At 39.4% G+C, this 24,022-nt stretch overlaps 1 protein-coding gene across 2 annotated transcripts in view; it reads right to left on the bottom strand.

The window, feature by feature from the left end:
• The window catches only part of RAB3GAP1 (RAB3 GTPase activating protein catalytic subunit 1), a 96,441-nt gene extending 87,375 nt beyond the window's left edge, over positions 1-9,066 (bottom strand). For both annotated transcript variants that reach the window (XM_043894250.1, XM_043894249.1), the window contains exons 1-3: positions 9,018-9,066; positions 8,861-8,916; positions 3,617-3,692 (exon numbers count right to left, since the gene is read on the bottom strand). In XM_043894250.1, the coding sequence (XP_043750185.1) occupies positions 3,617-3,692; positions 8,861-8,916; positions 9,018-9,035 (150 nt within the window). In that variant the 5' untranslated portion in view covers positions 9,036-9,066. The remainder of the gene's footprint in view (positions 1-3,616; positions 3,693-8,860; positions 8,917-9,017) is intronic.
• Positions 9,067-24,022: the final 14,956 nt, after the last annotated feature.

The raw sequence follows: 24,022 nt of genomic DNA on the forward strand, positions 1-24,022 counted from the left end.
AGTCGTGTCCGACTCTTTGCGCATCCGAAGAAGCAGTACTCAAGCCTTCCCTGTACGTCACCATTTCCTGGAGCCTGCTCAAACTCATGTCCATTGAGTCGGTGATGCTATCCAACCATTTCATCCTCTGTTGCCCCCTTCTCCTCCTGCCTTTACTCTTTCCCAGCATCAGGGTCTTTTCCAATGCATCAGCTCTTTGCATCAGGTAGCCAAAGTATTAGAGCTTCAGCATCATTCCTTCCAGTGAACACTCAGGGTTGATTTCCTTTAGCATTGACTGATTTGATCTCCTTGCAGTCCAAGGGACTCTCAAGAGTCTTCTCCAACACCACAGTTCGAAGGCATCAGTTCTTCAGCATTCAACCTTTTTTACTGTCCAGCTTTCATATCCATACATGACTACTAGAAAAACCATAGCGTTGACTATATGGACCTTTGTAGGCAAAGTAATGTCTCTGTTTTTAATATGCTATCTAGGTTTGTCATTGCAAGGAGCAATGACAAGGAGCAAGTGTCTTTTAATCTCATGGCTTCAGTCACCATCCACCATAATTTTGGAGCTGAAGAAAATAAAAGTACTGATGTCAGTACAATGTGCTACCGACAATCAGGATTTTCCAACAGATAAATCAAACAGAATACAGATTCCAGAAGGTAAACTCCAGGTCAACTGACTGACAAAGGCATCAATGCAATTAAATTGAAAGAGGTGTTTTCAACAGAAGGTCCTAGAATAAGATAGCTGTGTATAAAAATTGAACTGTGATTCTCACCTCACCACACACATCATTAGTTCACAATGGATCAGAGACCTAAATAAAAAGCTAACATGCTAAATTCTAGAAGAAAACATAGTATCTTAAAATCTGTGTGTAAGTCTTCACAGACTTAAAAGCAGAATACATAAAAGATTCCTACAATTCAATAAAAACCCAATTAAAATATGGGCAGGGGGACTTCCCTGGTGGTCCAGTGGATCAGAGTCCAGCTTCCAATGCAGGGAACGTGGGTTCAGTCCCTGGTCAGGGAACTATATCACACATGCTGCGGGGCAGCAACTAAGCCCACAGGCCAGAACTACAGAGCCCATGTGCTCTGGAGCACGTCTTCCTCAGCCAAAAGTAAATAAATTCGGACAAAAAACTTGAACAGACATTTCACCAAAAATGACACACAAACGGCTAACAAGCACGTGAAAAAAATGATCACTACCAATATTCATCACAAAATACAAAAGTAAAACAAGAAACAGAAATACAAATTAATTCCACAAACTACAAAACGATTGTGCATATATGTATGTGCTCAGTCACTCAGTCATGTCCAACTCTTTATGACCCCATGGATTGTAGCACACCAGGCTCCTCTGTCCATGGAATTGTCAGGAAAGAATATTGGACTGGGTTGCCATTTCCTATACCCATTAGGAAGACTAAAATTGACAAGACTGAAAACAAGCAATTGTTGGTGAAAATATGAAAATACCCCAACTCTCACATATTGCTGGTGGTTAGGTAAAATGTTACAATAGCTCTAGCAGTTTCTCATAAAGTTAAGTATACACTTACCCTAGGACCCAGTAATTCCAATCCGAGATATTTACCCAAAAGAAATAAAAACCTATGTCTACAAAAGGCCTCACATAAGAATGGTCTCCTTTATTCATAACAGTGAATACATCTGTCAACAAGTGACGCACTGTGGTATATTCATACAACAGACCACTATTTAGCAATAAAAATAATGATACATCCAATAACCTACAATAATCTCAAATACTATGTAAAATAAGCCAGCAGAAAGAGTATGGTACTGTATGATAACACATATATCCAGCTGTAAAGTAGGCAAAGTAATCTATGGTTTAAAAGAAAAAAGGAAAAGAACAGCAGATGCCTTGGCAGGGCAGGGGGCACGGGAGCAGCATGAGTGAGGAACATGGGCATCAAGTGGAAAGGTTCACTATGGACATTTCTGGGATGACAAACATGTCCAGTATCTTGAGTGAAGACTCTTACATGATGTAAATAAACATTTATCAAAATAAGCAGTTTTGTGCATTATGTATATTTAAAACAACTATTTTTTAAAAATCTAGTAGGGAGGGGAGTAGACAGATAATATTAAAGAAAGAAATTGAAGAACTGCTGAACCTGAGTGACAGGCACATAGGGGTTCATTATACTATTTTTGTTTACCTTATATATGCTTGAAACTTTCCATAATTAAAGGTATTTAAAAAATAACTTCTCAAAAAAAAAAAAAAATAACTTCTCTTAATTCCCTCTCAGTGGAGGAAGAAAACTAATAATCAACTGTTCTCGACATACATTACAATCTTACTTCTTATTTCTCTGACTTTTCTTTATGCTGAATAATCCATCCCTTACACTTTCTTTAATCTCATTCATCACAGCACAGCTCACCTTGAGATCTGTTCAGATTTTCCATGATTGACTTATTTATTACTACCTATAAAGAGAAAAGGATTGGAAAGCGCTAACCCTCCTTTCGCCCATACTACCTGATAGCAATATGCCACCTACACTGAATACATTTCCTAACTTAAATTCCAATATTGAACTTAGCACCTAGAATTTTAATCTTATTCATTACCTCTCTCATGAGAATTCATTTGCAATGCAAATAAGGACCTTATTCTATTGACAATTTCTTCAGATATGGCATAAAGGATACCCAATGAATATGTGTAAATCAAATATTTAAGAAATATCAGAGCTGACAAATACACAGTTAAGCTCTCTTTTTGATAGTACAAATTATTTCCCACCTCAGTTATATCCATTGTGTTTTGCCTTTAACCTTATTGGTATGTATGTCTTTATTTCAAGTGGAATAGATCTGTATTTAAAAACTTCACATCTCTTTATTCAAAAATGCAATCATACAATATTTTAAATCAGTAAGTCAATTTAATCTATATATCTCACTGTATGAAGTGATGTGATTTCTATAGTTTTTCTGCTCTTCCTCATATGGATAAAGAAAAGTCACAATGCTTTGAAAATCTCAAATTCTGTTTAACCACCATAAAGCTAAAAATCTCTAGCAAATATGAAAATTCAGAGCTCCTTAGAAACAGCTAAAGTGCAGTTAAGAATAGATTTTTAACAAAACCAAAGATTACTTGAAAAGAATTTGTCTAACAAAGCACCTATATAAGCCCAAGACCAAATTGTTAGTTCCCTCCCGTGAAATACAGGAAATCAAGGTTTGTTCTCAGAGTATGTGCTTCAGTAAATATTTGGAGCATGGTTTATAAGCAAAACCATCATTATCTTGGATTAGGATTTTCAAACATTCTAAAGGAGAAAGCACGAGAAAAGTAATCATCAGGAGAAGCAGAAATAAAATCACTCACAAAGAACAACATTATACATATAAAATTTTATTATTAAAAAACAGTTCACAAATATCTTACAAATATTAATTGCCACAGATTCAAATCCAAGTTCTTCCAGATGCCATTTTATATTCATAAATTATACATAACTTTTAGAACATTTACTTTAAATGTACCAAATGCAGCAAAAGACTTAAAAAAAGAAGTTTCAAAGCAAATACTCATTTAGAGACACCAGCAAATAGATCTGACCTTTTCAAGTGGCTTTCCCAAAGAGTTTCCAATCAATTTCCAATCATTCAAGACTTCTTCAACTTTGGAAATAAACCTAGGAAGGAGAAAAAACTTTCAAACTGTGTAATCACATTTTTTCCTATTGTTATACAATTTCTTTGTTTTTTTTAAGTATTTTAACATTTTTAACAGAAGGCTTGTAAAGTTTAGTATTGTTATCGTAAATGTATCAATGTGGAACAAAAAACAAAAAAGTAATCTTTAGCCCAAGAATTCTTAGATTTTAATTCTTTTTAGATTTTTTTAAAGTCTTAGATGTTTTTTTCATTTTTCAAAAATCTACTGCCTACCCAATGCCATTCTGGTTTCTATAAAATATAAAATAAAAATAAATCTCTCCATATTGAAAATAGTAAACCTGGACAAGTAAAAATTGACAGACTAAAATGATACTATTAAGGATAACTGGGCTTCCCAAGTGGTGCTACTGGTAAAGAACCCGCCTGCCAATGCAGGAGCCATGAGAGACACAGGTTCAACAGCTAGGTCAGGAAGATCCCCTGGAAGAGGGCATGGCAACAGACTCCAGTATTCTTGCCTGCCATGGACAGAGGAGAGTCTGGTAGTCTACGATAGGGTCACAGAGTCAGACACCACTGAAGCAACTCAGCACACACACACAAGCTTCCTAGGTGGCACCTGTGGTAAAGAACCCACCTTCCAATGCAGGAGACGTAGGGACAAGGGTTCAATCCCTGAGCAAGGAAGATTCCCTGGAGTAGGAAATGGTAATCCACTCCAGTAATCTTGCCTGGAAAATTCCATGGACAGAGGAGCCTTGTGGGCTACAGTCCGTGGGGGTCACAAAGAGTCAGACACGACTGAGCACACACACATACATACATAAAGATAATTCTGAAACCAATAATCTCTTCACTATGCTCCAAATAATCTATTTTAATTAACTTTCTTTAAAAATACTTATGAATTCTCTGATTTGCCTTCCACTCCTCCAAAAAACATTATTTGGGAACTTTGCCCATCAAAATAAAACAAGTTTTAATGGACACCTGGCAAGAAACAAAGTAGATTTGTCAGCTTTAAGGGATTTTAAACTTTTCACTGATCTTTAATGATCAAGCAGACCTATCAAAGAGAATGAATTCTGACTAGCAATACACTCTATATCAGCAAATGAACACTGTCAAATCTCAGTAGTAGTGTTCAATATATATAAAAGGACACTTTCAGCTTAGTCGCTCAGTTGTGTCCAATTCTTTGTGACCCCATGGACTGTAGCTCGCCAGGTTCCTCTGTCCATGGGGATTTTTCAGGCAAGAATACTGGAGTGGGTTGCCATGCCCTCCTCCAGGGGATCTTCCCAACCCAGGGATCCAACTCAGGTATCCAGCACTGCAGGCAGATTCTTTACCGTATAAGCCACCACAGAAGCCCAAGCCACCAAGGAGCTGACTACTTATACTATGTATGTATGATGCAATCTAACAGCAACACTGCTCTCCTAAAACATCTAAATATTATTGCCAGAGTACTAAAATTAATTCTAGTAAAAATACATTCACAAGTATCAGGTTTTGCCATCAGGGACATTATAAATTATTATTTACATTCTTGATGTAAGTTTTTATGATTCAACTATACCTTCTAATTATTCCTCTTTAAAATGAAGATATTAATATAGTATTTTGAAGGGATTCAAATGGCAATTATCTGCTCTAATAAAGAGTGCTCTAGAAATAATATGTTTACAAAACAAAATAAAAATTTAAATGTATGTGTATGTGAGTGAAAATGTGTACATGAAATATACATTACATTTATAAAGGTAAAAAACTGGAAACTATCTTAGGTCCAACTGCAGCAAAAAGTCGTAAATTAATGACATATCCACTCAATGGACTAATATTCACCCATTAAAAATCATGTTTTGAAGCCCGCTTGAGGAAATAAGAAAAAGTCGATATGTTAAATGAAAACATGAAGCTATAGATATAAGTATGAATACAGTTTAACATAAGTTTATAACACACACAGATTACATGGAATTTTCTCGAAATATTAATAGTAGCTATCTCCTGGTGGTAGAATTACAGGTGATTTTTCTTTTTTTCTTTTATAATGAAGTATTTCAATAAATATCAGGGCTTCCCTGATAGCTCAGTTGGTAAAGTTCGATTCCTGGGTCAGGAACATCCACTGGAGAAGGGACAGGCTACCCACTCCAGAATTCTTGGGCTTCCCTTGTGGCTCAGCTGGTAAAGAATCCGCCTGCAATGCAGGAGACCTGGGTTTGATCCCTGGGTTGGGAAGATCCCCTGGAGAAGGGAAAGGCTACCCACTCCAGTATTCTGGCCTGGAGAATTCCATAGACTGCATAGCCCATGGGGTTGCAAAAAGTTGGACACAACTGTGTGACTTTCACTTCACTTCACGTTAATAAAAGGGCTTCCCAAGTGGCACTAGTAGTAAAGAACCCCCTTGCCAATGCAGGAGACTTAAGAGACTTGGGTTCCATCTCTTGGTTGGGAAGATCTGCTAGAGAAGCAAATGGCAACCCACTCCAGTATTCTTGCCTGGGGAATCACATGGACAGAGGAGCCTGGAAGGCTACAGTCCATAGCATCACAAAGAGTCAGACTCTACTGAGGGGACTTCACATTTTAATTTCACAGTAAAAGAAGGAACACCTTAAAATATTCACTGTTAGCAATACTATCAGTACTAAAACAGACCAAAATTGGAGCCTATTCTGTAAGTATTGAGATTTGATTAGAAAAATGTAATAACCACCCCTGAAAGCTTTCTAGATCTCACCTGAAGGATCACTTCCTCTTACTCCTCAATATTAGGTTCTTTTGTTATATGCTCTTAAAAACTGTTTCTCTCTCTTCTCAGCTCTCATTTCAACTGTAACTACAGACTCACTTGTATTATTATTTATTCACATCCTTCTTTTCCATTAGTTTATATGTTCATCAACAGCAGGAACCAACTGTTTTCACTGACCACCACATTCTTATGCCCTGCATTGTGCTTGATACATGTTCACTCAATATTTTTTCAACGAACAAATAATAAAAGGAGTTATTGGTTTCTATAAATTGCCATACAGCTCATAACATACTGACAAGAAATTTCATTCAAACATTAAACTCAAGGTTTAAAAGACTCCAAAGTCTTACCATTTTCCTACGAACTGTAAAATGCTAGTTTCATTCCATAAACAAGAACATAAAGCCAAAAATCAAATTTCCTACTTTGAGGTAGTTTTCATAACTGTTAACAACTACCTCCAAATAAGGAGTTAGAAGGATTTAATATTTCACCTGAGGATATTTTAAATATTTAGCTAGTGGAAAGTGATCATTTATCCATTAAATACTCTAATGTTTCCTCAATTCACTCTCAAAACTCAAACTACTACATTTTCTAACTACCTTTAAGACATTAAGTTATTATTTCAAATGCAACAGGTCTAAAACTATATTCTTCTCTCTTTGCCACTTTCTTATCTTCACTCTCCTAGGCAAGAAACTGCAGTTTCATGTTTTTTTTTTTCCTCCTACATCTCATCAAGTTTATCTTCTACTTCTTTGAAATGTCTTACAATCTTCCCTCCTACCCTTTCTCTCCAGTTTCCTAATCACCAACCTAACCAAAATAGTAACTCACTTGCCTTCATTTCACCTCATCTTGGCAAACAGCTCTCATAACACAAAATCAAGGGTCTCCCGCTACTGCTCTGTACTGGCTCTAAAGCATGGTTCTCTTGACCCAGCAGTAGCACCTGGGATTTTCTTAGAAATGAAAATTTTTGAATCCACCTCAGACATACAGAATTATAAACTAGGATTCTGATGCACACTAAAGTTTGAGAATCACTAGTCTTAAAGCATCAAATTTAGATTCCTTTACTTAGCTTTGGAGGTTGTCTATAACCTGGTTTTATCTTAATAATCTTATTTATTTTCCTTCAACAAACAGTCTTCACTCCAGTAAAGACGTTTCATTAAATCCCAAAGGTTTTCACCTGTCTCTGCTCCTGTCAGGACCCTCTCATATTTAACCAGTTTTTTTTTCCATTTAACCAGTTATTTTCCACTTTCCAAGCCTGGCACATTTCCCGTCTTTTCTATGAAAATACCTCCAACAATTAAAACCCACAATTACCATCCTTATACTAACATAACTATTTGCTGTGTTTTTTTTTTTAACACAGAGATCAAAGGATTTGTTTTGATTTTGTTCTTTTCTATTAGTGTAGTTCTGAACACATGGTACCTACTCAATAAAGCCGTGCCTGGGTGGTCATGTCTTACCTTTTTGGGGGGAGGTGGGGGTGGGGCGGGGACCACAGGTCAAACTAGCATCCCAGCAGGGAGCTTTTCTATGCCATTTAATGACATGACATTCACAACCAGATGGATTTCCTCTCCCAATGAGAAAGATTATAAAATATTCCAACAAGCTAACTGCTGACCTCAGTACTCAAAAAACCTGAAGGGCCTCTTGGACGACGAACTGACAACATCTCGACCTAAGCTATCACTCCTCCACAAACTTGGCATTCAACTAATTTCAGTGATCCAACAATTTCACTCAGCTGCTCAACTGGAGTTTGATGATACAGGAATTTGGAGTTTCGATGGCAAAGGAAGCCGGGGTCACATTACCCACTGAAATGGAACAACTAAGCGTTCCAAAGCCACACACAAACTGTTTCGAAAGGTTACCCTAAAAAAAAGGATGGAGATGGTGGAAGTGTGGCAGATGGACAACCACCAGGATTCAGAAGAAAGGCCTCCTCTTGAAACGGTTGTACAAGGAAAGGGGCGGGGGGGGGGGGGGGAAGCAGCTGCGAAGTTTGTTGCTTACTATAACAAACGAATTAGTTACACGGAAATTAACACAGGAACGGAAGGTAGCCTCCGGAACTGTTTCGGCCGGTGATCAACAACTAGAAGACCAAAAGTCTAATGAAAGTGATTTTAAAAGGAGAGAAAACAAAACTTCGGAAAGCCAGAGTCTCCGGGGTTTGACAGATGGGGGCGGGCCGGGGCTTGTCAGACTCGAGACGTGGAAGAGGCTTGCGGTGGACCACAGAAGGGAGGAAGCGAAGACCGGGGAGCCAAGGGGCTTACTTTTACCGCAGAAGTGGCGTCACTTGTAGTCAAGGTTGGGGAAGTAGCCGGGCGGGCCCGGGGCCCAAACTGCTGGTAACCAATGATACGACTCACTCACCTTTCCCATTCCGAGGCAGTGGTGAAGTCCGTGATCTCAAATACCTCGGACTCGGGCTGCGTAAGTGAAAAGAAAGAAAGAGATTGAGCTCTCGGGCGCTGACACGGAAGGGCTAACTTAAACAGAGACAGGGATAGGTAGGGGGCAGACACCTCACCTCACTGTCAGCCGCCATCTTGGGGAACGCCGATGTGGGCGCTAGGACTGCCGGGAAAAAAAGCAGGAAGGGGAGGGGAGGGGGGGAATAGGGGAGCCGAGAATGTGCGGGGGCGGGGCGAGGGCGGAGCCTACACGCAGGCCCGCCCTCGGAGGCACCTCTTCCGGTTAGTTTGGCGAAGTCTCCTGAGGCTGAAGGCATTTAATTTTTCTTCTGTAATAATACATTTTGTTCATGAGAAGAAAGAACTTACACTACCCTCAAGTCCCCGTTCTCTAGCTGATTTAACAAAATTTAAAATTCTCCTGTAGAGTAATGAATTCAGGAAAGGAGCAGAAGCAAGAACAAGGCCCTAGATTCATACGGGTATGATTCTATGAAAAAACATAAAACATACTGGTTTTGTTCTTGTTTTTTCATTCATCTTCTCAATTGCAAGGCACTGAGCTAAATGCTGTAATATCCACCATCCCTCACCTCTTACCCCTCAAAGAATTCAGGCAGTTTGGGTAAGTCATCAAAACCATTATACCAGTTATCTGGTATCTGAGAAGAGCAACATGCTGTTTAATGAACACTTTTTAAGCCATGAGGAATAGGAGTGCCAGCTACCTGTTAGTCATTATATCTCGTACATTCTGAAACTTTTACAGAGGAAATCATACCACGTCCAGGATTTGTTTCAAATAATTGGAGGAGGAGGAGGGTTGTTGTTGTTTAGTTGCTACTCTTTGGGACTCCATGGACTGTAGACCTTCAGGCTCCTCTGTCCATGGGATTTCCCAGGCAAGAATAAGTGGAGTGTCTTACCATTTCCTTCTCCAGGTGATCTTCACAACCAGAGCGAACCTGCATCTCCTGTGCTGGTAGGCAGATTCCTTACCGCTGAGCCACTAGAGAAGCCCTAGGGAAGTGGATATGGCTAGAAATAAAACAAGACTAGCCATGGGCACATAAGCTATTGTTTAAGCTATTGATGGGTATATGGATATGTATACTTTTCTCTCAACTTTTATTAGGTCTGAAATTTTTCATAATTAAAAGCTTTTTTTCCTTAAATTCTCCTGTTATTTATTTTTCTTTTTGGCCACACCATGGGGCATGAGGGATCTTAGTTCCCAACCAGGGATGGAACCATGCCCCCTGCAGTGGAAGCACAGAATCTTAACCACTGGAAATCCAGGGAAGTCCATAAAAGCTTTTGTTTTGTTTTGTTTTGTTTTTTTAATTAAATCTCATTTAATGATTTTTTGCACCTCACAAGAAGGAATTTGTGGCTAGAGGACTCAGAAATACAGCTTTAGCAATTAAATATTTTAAGCTTAGGAGAGAGCAATATAAAAAATACAGTGATGTACATGGTGCAGATGAGGAAACTAAGGTCAGAAGAATTTGATACTTATTGCCAGTGCCAAGACTTGAACCCCCATCTCTTGATATTCCTTCTAGTTTAAGTTCACTACACTAGTGGGAGTTGTAGTTACTACTGTAACAATATTTCCCAAGAGGTCTGAACTTGCACCTTCCTTCATACATAAGCATTTATTAGAAACCAACTATAAGCCAGTCATTATGCTAGACTGCTAGGAAATGAAGACATACTGAAGATACAATCCCTGATTTCAAGGGAACTCAAGATGGAGTAGGGAAACTGAAAATTTACTGCACGAACAAAAAGAAGAGGTACCATGTGTATCAGCATCACCGTTAGCAATGTGGAGGCCAATGGTGACCATGACAAGAAGAATCTTCAGGGCCAGCTGAAGGGTAGAATGGAGGCAGCCAGGTTGGGGGCAGGGAAGGCTTCTAAGGGCAGAGAATAGCATATCCAGAGGCATAAAGGTAGGAAAGTCTGATCTGTCTAACAAACTAAAAGAAGACACCTACAGCACAGTGGTTGCAATGAGGTTAAAGAGGTAGACATGGGCCAGACCTTAAAGAGCCTTCTATATGGCCCTTAATGTGAAGCAAGGTGGGCATTGCTAAAACGTTTTAAGCAAGAGAGTATTGTGGTCCAAAATATAAAATCCTTTACATTTTTCAGTGGTCTGGTTGCTATAGGAATGGATTGGGGGAGGTGGGTTGCAAAAGAAGAAGTAGGAATAGCTAGTGACTGTTACAGCATCCAGTGGGTGATTGTGTGGAGGCTTTGACTGCCAGGGATCAGTAGACAAGGTCAACTGATTTGATAGGTATATTGCAGTTACAATAGTCAGACTTGATGACATTAAATGCAGGGATAAGGGAAAATTGCTTCCCAGTGGTAAAGAATCTGCCTACCAATGCAGGAGATACAAGGGATGCTGGTTCAATCTCTGGTTGGGAAGAGTCCCTGGAGAAGGAAATGGCACTCTAATGGCAGAAAATGAAGAGGACGAAAGAGCCTTTTGATGAAGGTCAAAAAAGAGAGCGAAAAAGCTGGTTTAAAACTCAATATTCAAAAACTAAGATCATGGCATCTTGTCCCATTACTTCATTGCAAACAAAAGGGGAAAAAGTGGAAACAGTGGCAGACTTTATTTTCTTGGGCTCCAAAATCACTGCAGACGGTGACTACAGCTGTGAAATTAAAAGACGCTTGCTCCTTGAAAGGAAAGCTGTAACAAGCCTAGACAGTGTATTAAAAAGCAGAGACATCACTTTATTGACAAAGGTCTGTGTAATCAAAGCTGATTTTTCCAGTAGTCATGTATGGATGTGAGAGTTGGACCATAAAGAAGGCTGAGCACCAAAGAACTGATGCTTTTGAATTTTAGTGCTGGAGAAGACTCTTGAGAGTCCCTTGGACTGCAAGGAGATCCAACCAGTCAATCCTATAGGAAATCAACCCTGAGTACTCATTGAAAGAACTGGTACTGCAGCTGAAGTTCCAATACTTTGGCTACCTGATGCTAAGAGCCAACACATTGGAAGAGACCCTGATGCTGGGAAAGACTGAAGGCAGCAGAGAATTGGGGGCAGCAGAGGATGAGATGGTTAGATAGCAACACTGACTCAGTGGACATGAATTTGAGCAAACTCCAGGAGGCAGTGGAGGACAGGGGAGCCGGACATGCAGCAGTTCAGAGGACAGGGGAGCCGGACATGCAGAAAGTTGGGCACGACTGAGCGACTGAACAACTTTTTTTTCCTTTTTGGTTAACCATTAAGAAGTTTCAGTGCATGCCAAAATCTGAAACTGAAAAACCACAAAGACTTTGCTGCATGAAGTTAAATTTCAGAAACTGTAGGAAACAAGCCTTATCAGGTTGCTAGGTAAAGTTTCCTTCCAAGTTATTTTTGGCTGCTTCTCCCTGGAGAAACTTTTTAAATAAGTTATTTGTTAAAGTGAAGTGTGAAGCCAGGATGCTAATGATGTAAAGTACCCAGGGGAGACACACTTTTATTAGATTTTCACTGGTTCGTGAAGCAGAAAAGATTTTGTTTCTTCAGTATTAAGAGCTATTTTGCTGCACGTCCAAAGGCAAGGGTTTTTCCATGCAAGTGTATTCCCTCTCTGGCATACCTTGCAGTTATTTCAAGGTGTTACCAATAATGGCCACAGGGAGAGTTTTGACGCATAGGCAATTTAAGAGATTAGAGGCCTGGAAAAATCACCCTTGGCTTAGTCCTCAGAGGAATGCAGGGGCATCACAGTTTAATTAGGTCTTAGCAAGAGAGCAAACATTGTGAGAGGAGCAACAGCAATGGGACTGCACCATTCTCATCTGCCTTGATGGCCTCTGTGCAGAGAGAATCAGGAATTGTCTGTGATATAGCTCTGAGACCAATTGCAGTAGAAGGTACAGCGGGAAGAGGAAGACACTATGAGAACAGGAAACTCTTAGAAATTCTCTAAATCAAAACTATCAGAATTATCAAAATTATCAGTATCCATTCATTCATTCAGCAAAATTTTCAAGTATCTACTGTCATGAAAGTGAAGTGGAAAAAAGTGAAAGTGTTAGTCGCTCAGTTGTGTCCAACTCTTTGCAACCGCATGGACTGTGGCCCACAAGGCTCCTCTGTCTGTGGGATTTTCCAGGCAAGAATACTGGAGTGGGTTGCCATTACCTTCTCCAGGGGATCCTCCAAATCCAGGGATCAAACCCTTGTCTCCTGCGTTGCAGATGGACTCTTTACTGCTGAAACCACCAGGGAAGCATGGCATGTCATAGTCAATCATAGGGAGGGGTGCGAAGAATAATTCCTGCCCTTAAGGTGTCCACAGCTGTGCTCACTTCGGCAGCACATATACTAAAAAAGGTGTCCACAGCTTGAGACAAGACAGAAAGAACTATAATATGATTTATAAAGGGAAGCACAATGGTTATTCATCTTCTTAATGCTCTTTGTAAAATCAGTGGTGGAAAAATAATCGAGTAACCTTTCTTTTGGGAAATAGATGGGGAAACAGTGGAAGCAGTGTCAGACTTTATTTTGGGGGCTCCAAAATCACTGCAGATGGTGATTGCAGCCATAAAATTAAAAGACACTTACTCCTTGGAAGGAAAGTGATGACCAACCTAGATAGTATATTAAAAAGCAGAGACACCACTTTGCCAACAAAGGTTCGTCTACTCAAGGCTATGGTTTTTCCAGTGGTCATGTATGGATGTGAGAGTTGGACTGTGAAGAAAGCTGAGTGCCGAAAAATTGATGCTTTTGAACTGCGGTGTTGGAGAAGACTCTTGAGAGTCCCTTGGACTGCAAGGAGATCCAACCAGTCCATTCTAAAGGAGATCAGTCCTGGGTGTTCATTGGAAGGACTGATGCTGAAGCTGAAACTCCAGTACTTTGGCCACCTCATGCGAAGAGTTGAGTCATTGGAAAAGACCCTGATGCCGGGAAAGATTTAGGGCAGGAGGACAAGGGGACGACAGAGAATGAGATGGCTAAATGGCATCACTGACTCAATGGACATGAGTTTGAGTAAACTCCAGGAGTTGGTGATGGACAGGGAGGCCTGGCGTGCTGCAATTCATGGGGTCTCAAAGAGTCAGACACGACTGAGCGACTGAACTGAACTGAACTGAACTGAACCTTTCTGAACACACGAGCAATATCATTTATCCTAAATAAGCAGTCCACTGTTTCTTGGACCAGAAAGAGTTATACCACCAAGGCAGGAATCTCTAGAGAATTTCAAGAGAAGTAATGCAAACTTCCTTAACTCATCATTCATTCACTCCTTTTTTCATTCAGTAAACACCAGTTAAAAGCAGCTTCTATGTGCCTGACCCTGTTCTAGAAACTGAGAAACAAAAACTTAAAAACAAGATGCCTGCCCTCAGGAAGTTTCAAGTATAATTGAAGTCCCTCTAGGTGATAATGCTAAGTCAAGAACAACTAGTTCTAATTCCCAAGTTTGTAACTTAGCTTCTTGTCTGGTATTAGATCCAGAAAAGACAGTTCTTACTGGCAGGTTGACTTAGTTTGCCCATGTTTACATGTTTCCATTCAAACTATTATATTGCTAATGTATTTTTAAACTCAGAATGTGAAAACAAAACAATTAAAGAGTCATAAGAATTATGTACAAGTTTACAGAACGAGCATATTCTAGCTGTATGGGGTGGTGTGTGTGGACAATTAATTACCATATTTTACATAGGCATATTCTTATTTAATCTCTGATCTTTCCTTGTCATAAGGAAAGATATGAATATGGATATGAACAATTCTAGCTACAGGTGATGAATAAATGCAAAAATTTAGTATAATCCTGACCTTTTGTATCATATTGTAAGACCTGCTAACTACATTTACATTAATATCTCCAGATACGTAACTATCTGCTCCTCAGAGCCCTTTTACCATCCCCTTCAGTCTAATTTCTAACTAGACTAGATGGACTAATTTCAGTCTCAACTGCTTCTGCTATTTTGCTGTAGTGAATCTTCTTTCTTCCATTTATCTTTGCTCTTTGCTTTTGCCCATCTATGTACTGCAATATGGGCTTCCCTGTTGGCTCAGTGGTAAAGAACGCGCTTGCAGTATGGGAGACCTAGATTCAATCCCTGGGTCGAGAAGATCCCCTGGAGGAGGGCACAGCAACCCACTCCAGTATTCATATCCAGAGAATCCCAAATCCCATGGACAGAGGAGCCTGGCAGGCTACAGTCCATAGGGTCACAAAGAGCCAGACATGACTAAAGTAACTGAGCATGTACTGCAATATACTTCCAAATATGAAATACTTAAATCACTATTTATAACCAAAGTCAGAGCCTGGGAGTTGTTTAATTTGTCCATGCATTATAATAGAAATGTCTTCTTATTGTAAAAGTTTCAAATAATATGCATAAAACAAATGATCTCCTTTACCATCTTCTCTATTTCTATACTCCTAAGATAAAATCACCAATACCAGTTGAGTGTAAATAATTTCAGACTCTTTCCTATCTTTTTACATAAACATTTATAGAGACACAATATAGGGGTTTAATTTTTTTAACCCCAATGTTCATTGCAGCACTATTTACAATAGCCAAGACATGGAGGCAGGCTAGATGTCCATCAACAGATGAGTGGATAAAGAAGATGTGGTACACATATGCAATGGAATACTACCCATCCATTAAAAGGAAAAAAATTGAGTTAGTTGAAGTGATGTAGATGAACCTAGAGCCTGTCATACGGAGAGAAGTAAGTCAGAAATACAAAACAAACATCATATATTAACCCATATCTATGGAATGTAGAAAAATGGTACTGATGCTCCTATTTGCAGGGCAGGAATAGAAGTGCAGGTGTAGAAAACAGAATTGTGGGTGGTGGGAGGGGGAGGGAAAGTGGGATGAATTGAGAGAGTAGCATTGAATAGCATTGACATATGTGTACTGCCATGTGTAAAATAGACTGCTAGTGGGAGCCTGCTGGAAAGCAGAGGGAGTTCTGCTCGGTGCTCTGTGATGATCTAGAGGGGTGGGATGGGGGGGGGGGGTGCAAGAGAGGCTCAAGAGGAAGAGGATATATGTATATATATAGCTGACTCACCATGTTATACAGCAGAAGCTAGCACAACATTGTAAAGCAATTATATTCCAATAAAAATAATGTCTAGTACTTGATGCATGCCGAGCATTCGTACAATAACCCTATGAGGTAGATACTATTATTATCATACACCCTTCCTTTACAGATGAGGAAACTGAGGCAGAAGCAGCATAGGTAATGTGCGTAAGTCACACATGCCTACTAAATGGTAGGGCTGGCTTTCTAGGCATGTGCTCTGAACCTCTTCAACCTCCCATATCATACTACATGCATAATTTGGCAACTCACTTTTTTTACCTGCCTATGTGATTTGGAGCCCATTTAGAGCATTATATAAAGCTCCTTCCACCTTTTTTATACTGCTACACAGCATTCCAAAATTCAAAGTATGAATGCACCACTCATTAATTTTCTACCATGCTTGATATGTAGACTATTTACTATTTAAAGCTATTAATAAATACCATTCTTAGATGGGTGACAAGTGCATGGGTTCATGATACCATACTGTTTACTTTGCATGTTTGAAATTTTCCATGATAAATGTGTTCCCTTCAAAAATACTAGAGTAAAAATTAATTATTGCCTACATTTTTGTGAACATGTGTGAAAATTATTCTAGGGTGGATATGGAGGAGTGGAAATGCTGGGTTGAAAAGTATGTGCATTTTTAAAGTATAACAGGTAGTACCAGATCACAATGTCCAAAATGAGCATTACTAATTTATATACCCACTAACAGTGTAAAAGAGTAGCCACTTCCTCACACATTTTATACTATGAATCATTTAAGATTTTGCCAGTATGCTGAACAAAAAATGTTTTGATTTGCATCTCCCTGAGCCTTGGTGAGATTAAGCGATTTTCCATGTGTTTGTTGACTATTCATATTCCTCTCCTATGAAGAGTGATTTCAAATCTTTTGCTTGTTTTTCTGTGGGATTGCAAGAGTCTGTGTTTTTTTATAAAATCTGTCCAGATGAAGGTGACATTCAATCATATTTGTCTGTCAAGTCTTTATGGAACATCATTTTTGGCTCCCATCTCATAGAGTTGGAGTTGTCCCTGCTCACATTCTCTTTCTGAGCTGCAAAACAGAACACCTAAGTCAATGAAACCAACAACTCCACCCAATATACCCTACTCAGCATCACAAAAAACCCTGGTCTCTCTATCAGATTTCTCTAGACCATTATGCCCCTTGAATCTCAATACTTTCCTCCGTCTCTTTTCTCTGTCCACTGAGATGCCCAATTTATCTTCCTTCCTTTCCTTCACCATCACCCTACAACCCTCCATTCACTCTACCACCTTCTATGTGGAAAAGAAGAGATTTGGAAGAAAGTGTTCCTCAGAAAAGTGTGTTCATTCCTTAAAAGCAGAAGGTCCCTTCATGGTCTTCCTGAAAACACCGCCACCTTTTCCTACAACTGCACTGCAGGGGACAAATGGGTCATGCTTAATATGCAGAAGACGTAGCTCACAACCAATCCACTGCTGCCTCAGCAGAAAAGCCCTTTTCAGAATTTTAAAATCCTTTAATCCTTTTCCACTCAGTATAGTGGGGTTGCCCAGATATTCAAAAGTATTCATTAGTGTATTCTTATAGCTAAGATTGGATTCAAAACTTCAATTTTTGTCCTTTTCAAGCCCCTCCACTTACAGCATCTCATTTGCTATTATTGTTCACTGAAATCCTTTCTCCTCCTCTCTACCTAGCCAGAAAAATAATAAAAAACATAGCTCTACTGAGAACTTGAGCTCATCGCATAGTAAGCAAAATGCCACTACATAAAATTCTTCATTGTTTTTTCACTCTACTGTTGTGTATATTTAGTTCTAGAAATAATCACTGAGAACCTTCTCTGCCTAAAACATAAAGACATAATAGCAGAACAAAGATAATTAAAACTCGTTACTTGTCTTCTGGAAAATAGAATCTAATGGAGAGATAAAAATAACTCTAAAATAAGTCAGACTCTGTCATAATAGAAGTATGAAATGACAGGAGAATAGAGTGGATTGAAGGGGTGCTTATTGGATCAGAGAGACTAACAGAGCCTGGGAACTATTAATACAAAGACCCTGAGGGGTACAGCTAAAGGAGAGCTGGCTTTGGAACATGGTGACCACAAGTGAAATGAAGTGAAGTGAAAGTCGCTTAGCCATGTCCGACTCTTTGCAATCCTATGGACGTCCATGGAATTCTCTAGGCCAGAATCATGGAGTGGGTAGCCTTTCCCTTCTCCAGGGGATCACCAGAGGGAGGACTTCATCACTGCGTCATTTCTTATCTCTTGATTTTTCTCCTGTAATGAAATTACTTTGCTTATTTTCTATTTTAGATTCTCAAACTTTTAGAATCAGAGGAGTTTTCTGAATTCATTTTACTCAACCCCTTCATTTATAAAAAGGAAAATGGTCTTCCCTGGTGGTGGCTCAGACAATAAAGAACCTGCCTGCCATGTGGGAGACCTGGTATCCATCCCTGGGTTGGAAAGATTCCCTGGAGAAGGGTATGGCAACCCATTCCAGTATTCTTGTCTGGAGAATTCCATGGACAGAGGAGCCTGACCGGCTATAGTCCATGGGGCCACAAGGAGTCGGACACAACTGAACGACTAAGCACAAGCCCAGGTCACATAGCTAGATTACACTGAAGATGAGAATGCAGTCTAGATACTCCTCTTCTAGGGTTCCTTGCTCCACTCCAAAATCTTTATTATTTTAATTTTTCTGCTTTCCTGTCTCTTGAAATACCTGATATCTCCTGTGAGGGGAACTCACAGGCATGTTTCAAAGATAATTGCATCCAGTAGCTAAATGTGGATGTGTGTATCATATTGTCAAATCAGATTCATGCAGATCTAAAACATCATCCAATATCAAGCTTTATGAATAATTTCAGGAGTATAATTAATCAACAGGAACAGGCAAAGCAGGGAGAAGTGTGAGACACAGAGGGAAGCACCCAGGTCCTTTCTTCCCATGTAAGACATAAGCTGTCTGTAATGAAACATTTCCATTTTATAGACATATAGCTGAATGAGTTTTGTAACATTTTTCAGTAAGCCATGCTCCTTAACTTCATAGATTTACCATCAGTTCAGTTCAGTTCAGTCGCTCAGTCGTGTCCGACTCTTTGCGACCCCATGAACCACAGCACGCCAGGCCTTCCTGTCCATCACCAACTCCCGGAGTTTACTAAAACCCACGTCCATTGAGTCGGTGATGCTATCCAACCATCTGATCCTCTGTCGTCCCCTTCTCCTCCTGCCCCTAATCCCTCCCAGCATCAGGGTCTTTTCCAATGAGTCAACTGTTCGCATGAGGTGGCCAAAGTACCGGAGTTTCAGCTTCAGCATCAGTCCTTCCAATGAACACCCAGGACTGATCTCCTTTAGGATGGACTGGTTGGATCTCCTTGCAGTCCAAGGGACTCTCATAGACAGTCGTAAAGTAGGGATATCCTGCAACGAGCACATTCTATAAACAAGGATGCTCCTCCTAGCAAATAACCATGTATCTTCCAGGAGTTTCAGTTATTGTCATGTTTACAATACTGAGTTATTCATCAAAACTTTCTTTCTTTGAGAGTATCTTGACCTCTTCATCCCCAGTAATGGGAGAGGAATGGATGAAGGCCAACTGTATTAACTCCATCCTGCCCAATATTTAAATATTCAGTAAAAAGTAAATAGGTCCCATATGTGTATATCTTCCATAACACTACCAGATTCTCCATAGTGAGAAAAAGAAAAAAAAACTGTAGTTTTTCCATATTTAACTATGATCAGAGGTGGCCGGGGTGGGGATGGGGGGAACGGTGGAGGTAGGAAATGGAAGTGTTAGAAGTTTGTTTATGAACATCTTTAATCATAGACTGTAAAAATGTTATTTCACGTTGGTTTCTTGGAGCTGAAGAAGAAATAGAGGCCTCAGGCAAGCAGTCATTTCCCAAGGCCTTTTATTTTATTCTGCCTTGATTTTTATAAAAATGTACTCATAAGAATATCCTTCAAACAAGAATGTTGTTATAGTTTTATATTTTGCCTTCAAAGTTTCCACTCACAAATAGGTACTTACAGTAAACAAAGCACCAATTGCTTTTATATTTACCTCTGACTTCCACTGCTACACCTTACAATCTTTTCTCTGTAGAATTATCAATATGATTTAAAAAAGAATCAGACATTGTCACTCCCTTGAGGAAAGTGCTCTGATGGTTTTATGTTACACTTGGAATAAGTCAAACTCATTATGATGCCTATGAGGCCCTTCAAAATATGGCCCCTGCATACCTCTCCAATCTCAGTTCTAATACCTTCACCATCTTCCTGTAACTTTGACAAGTTATGTTTATATATACATTATGACCTTTGCCTCGGCTGTTCCCACTGTGTAGAATGCTCTCCCATCAACTATTCAAAGGGCTGGCTGCTTCTTTTCATTCAAGTAGTAGATCAAATGTTTACCTGTAAGGGAGACTTTCCATGTGCATGCAATCTAATAAAACTCTTTCTGCCCACAACTGTCAGTCTCTATCACTTTAATTTTCTTCGTGGCATTTGTAACCACTTGATAGTACCTTGATTATTTATTCATTTAGTCTACAATCTTATTTGTCTGGTATTTCTATAGTGATGAGAATAAAGCTTTACACAAAAAGAGACATTCAAGATATGATGAATGAATGAATGAATGAGTGGGCCCCCTTTTCCTTCAGGTATACCTTCAGATAATTTAACCTTACACCTCTTATTTGTTGTCCATAGAAGAACTGGTCTAAATAGTATATCCTACTATATTCCTGGAAAATCTAAAACATTCTTTGCTCTAATATCGTGACTCAGCTCCTCCAATTTGTCTTTATTGTTATTGTTTTAGGTTAGGTCACCATTATTTTCCTGAATCTTTATAAAAATCTTCTCACTTTTATATCTGCCCCTCTCCTTGAGTTAATTTTCAATCCTGCTGTCAGAATTTTTCCAAACCATAGGCCTGAATGTCCCTCTCCATGAATAGAATATTTTTTTTAAGTCTTTATTGAATTTGTTACAATATTGCTTCTGCTTTATGTTTTAGTTTTTTGGCCTCAAGGCATGTGTAATCTTAGCTCTCCAGCCAGGGATCAAACCTGCACCCTCTCCATTGGAAGGCAAAGTCTTAACTCCTGGACCACCAGGGAAGTTCCTGAATAAAATCTTTTAATCTCTCTCTCAATTCAGCTGGAAATAGCCTCATTTTCTGTTCTCCTCATTTATTCTGCATTCTAACTGCACACACATACATGAAACACAATTTTCCCAACATTTCATGCCTTTATCTTTCCTTTAGACATGCTGCTGTTTAGTCTATCTGCAATGTCCCTCTGTCTATGGTTTATACCTGATGAACTATTTGTCCTTCAAGTTTCAGCTCAGATAAATATCTTTCTTTGAAATTCCCTATGCCCTTCTGTTAATCCTTAGTATCTCAGAATGTGACTAGGTCTGGAGATAAGTCCTCTGAAGAGGTGACTGAGTTAAAATGAGATCAAAAAGGCTGGCTTAAAAAAAACAAAAAGCAAAAAACAAAAAAGCTGGCTTAAAACTCAACAATCAAAAAACTAAGAACATGGCATCTGGTCCCATCACTTCATGGCAAATAGATGGGGAAACAATGGAAACAGTGACAGACTTTATTTTCTTGGGGCTTCAAAATCACTGCAGATGGTGACTGCGATCATGAAATTAAAAGATGCTTGTTCTTTGAAAAAAAGAGCTATGACAAACCTAGGCAGCATGTTAAAAAGCAGAGACATCACTTTGCTGACAAAGATCCGTATAGTCAAAGCTATAGCTTTTCTAGTAATCGTGTACAGATGTGAGAGTTGGACCATAAAGAAGGCTGAGCATCGAAGACTTGCTGCCTTTGAACTGTGGTGTTTCTTTGGGAGCCCCTTGGACTGCGAAGAGATCAAACCAGTCAATCCTAAAGGAGATCAGTCCTGAATATTCATTGGAAGGACTGATTCTGAAGTTGAAGCTCCAATACTTTGGCCATCTGATGCAATGAGCTGACTCATTGGAAAAGATCCTGATGCTGGGAAAGATTGAAGGCAGGAGGAAAGGGGGATGACAAAAGGAAGAGATGGTTGGATGACATCACTGACTCAATGGACGTGAGTTTGAACAAGCTCTAGGAGATAGTGAAGGACAGGGGAGTCTGGCATGCTATAGCCCATGGGGTTGCAAAGAGTTGGACATGACTGAGCGACTGAACAACAACAAATATGGGCCCTAATCCAAGCACACTTACAAAAAGAGGAGATTACGTAAGACACGTGCAGAGACACCAGGGAGAAAAGACCATGTGAGGACACAGTGAGAATGATCCATTTGCTAACCAAGGAGAGAGGCCTCAGGAGATAAGAAACCCACTGACACCTTGATCTTGAACTTCCAAGATCTGTGACAAAATAAATTATTGTTGTTTAAGACACCCAGACTGTGGCATTGTGTTATGGAAGCCTTAGCAAACTAACATATCCCCCCAGATTAGACACTCCTTTCTCATATTTCTTTAGAGCCTTTTACACAGCTCCATGCTGGCCTTATCACCTAATATGTTCCTGTTTTTTTGCATGCTCATCCCATTACTGCTTCTGAAAATCTGAGTTTCTATTAAACAAAACAAAAGGTGATCTGAATGACTATTTCTGAAAGTGAGATTGAAGAGGAGGATTACTCTTTGGGGAATCAAGTGAAAAGTTCATGAATTGCAGACCAGTTTGAACCCAAGGGTAACCTACAGAAATGCTAAACATCAGAAACTACAGTACTTGAAACTTTCTCTTGACATAAAAGCTTAATAGAGTATTATTCTTCCTGTGAGTAGAAACAAAGGAGGTTGAGGAAGTAAAAGCAGAGTAACAACCTGTATGTACTTGGATTCATGTCAAACTGGGTCAGGCTGAATTGGGTGATGAAAGAGTGTGCATAAAGCTAGCAATCTCTCAGTGGTTTTTACCCTGATGTGTGTGTGTGAGCGAGTATGTGAGTATATGAGTGTGTGTGTGTGTGTGTGTGTGTGTATTGCATGTTAGCTTAGTAAAAATGGTGAATATTTCAACACTGTAGTCAGGCTATTCAGATTTAATCCCCAGCTCTACCTTTTATTGGCTGATCGTGATTGTAGTATCTATTACATAGAGTTGTTGTGAAGGTTAAATGACATCATTAATGTAAAGGACAGGGACTTCGCTAGTGGTCCAGTAGTTAAGATTCTGTGCTTCCATTCTAGGGGTATGGTTTTGATCCCTGGTTTGGGGAAATTCCACATGCCATGCAGCGCAGCAAAGAAAAGGGTTGCATCTCATGTGAAGGATGAACCTAGTAAGCATTTAATAAATGTTAGTTGTTGCTGTGATAAAATATCTGAACTCTATTCAGTTGAGCATATATAGTGTGAAGTACATGGTTAGAAGAGAAACCCCTGCATGCTACGGTTAGTGGTAGAAAGAATTTGGCAGCACACAGATGCCAGGCGACCTTATGTTTTGGATTGACCTGAGTCTACTTCCTCATGAGTATGCTTTTGTAGACCATAATTTTAAAGTCTCTTTCACCTGGATTTATTACCACTTATGACTCGGACAAAAATACAGTCTATTTATTGAAACTTTTGCTTGGTAATAGCACAAGTCCAGACAAGAAATATGTTCTCATATAAGAATTTCCATTTACTAGTGTTTTCCCAACCATGTGTTCTAAGAACACAACCAGTTTGGGGATAATCTATGGGATCCTTCCCGTAACCTATATTCAGATTTGGAAAGGGACTCATTTGGCACATTACAGTGATTATAAAGGCACAGCTTTCCTGGAAAAAGTCTCAGTGGGTAAGGTAACAACAACATTTGTGCCAAACATGCAAATGCATAGGAGTCTAACTCTTTCAAGCATTTAAACAGCAACTCTGAAGAATGTACAACACTTAATTTCCCTTCTTGAATGAGACTGTCCCACTTTCAAGTCTCCAAGCTA

The sequence above is a fragment of the Cervus elaphus genome, chromosome 33 (genome assembly GCF_910594005.1).
Source record: "Cervus elaphus chromosome 33, mCerEla1.1, whole genome shotgun sequence".
Classification (NCBI taxonomy): domain Eukaryota; kingdom Metazoa; phylum Chordata; class Mammalia; order Artiodactyla; family Cervidae; genus Cervus; species Cervus elaphus.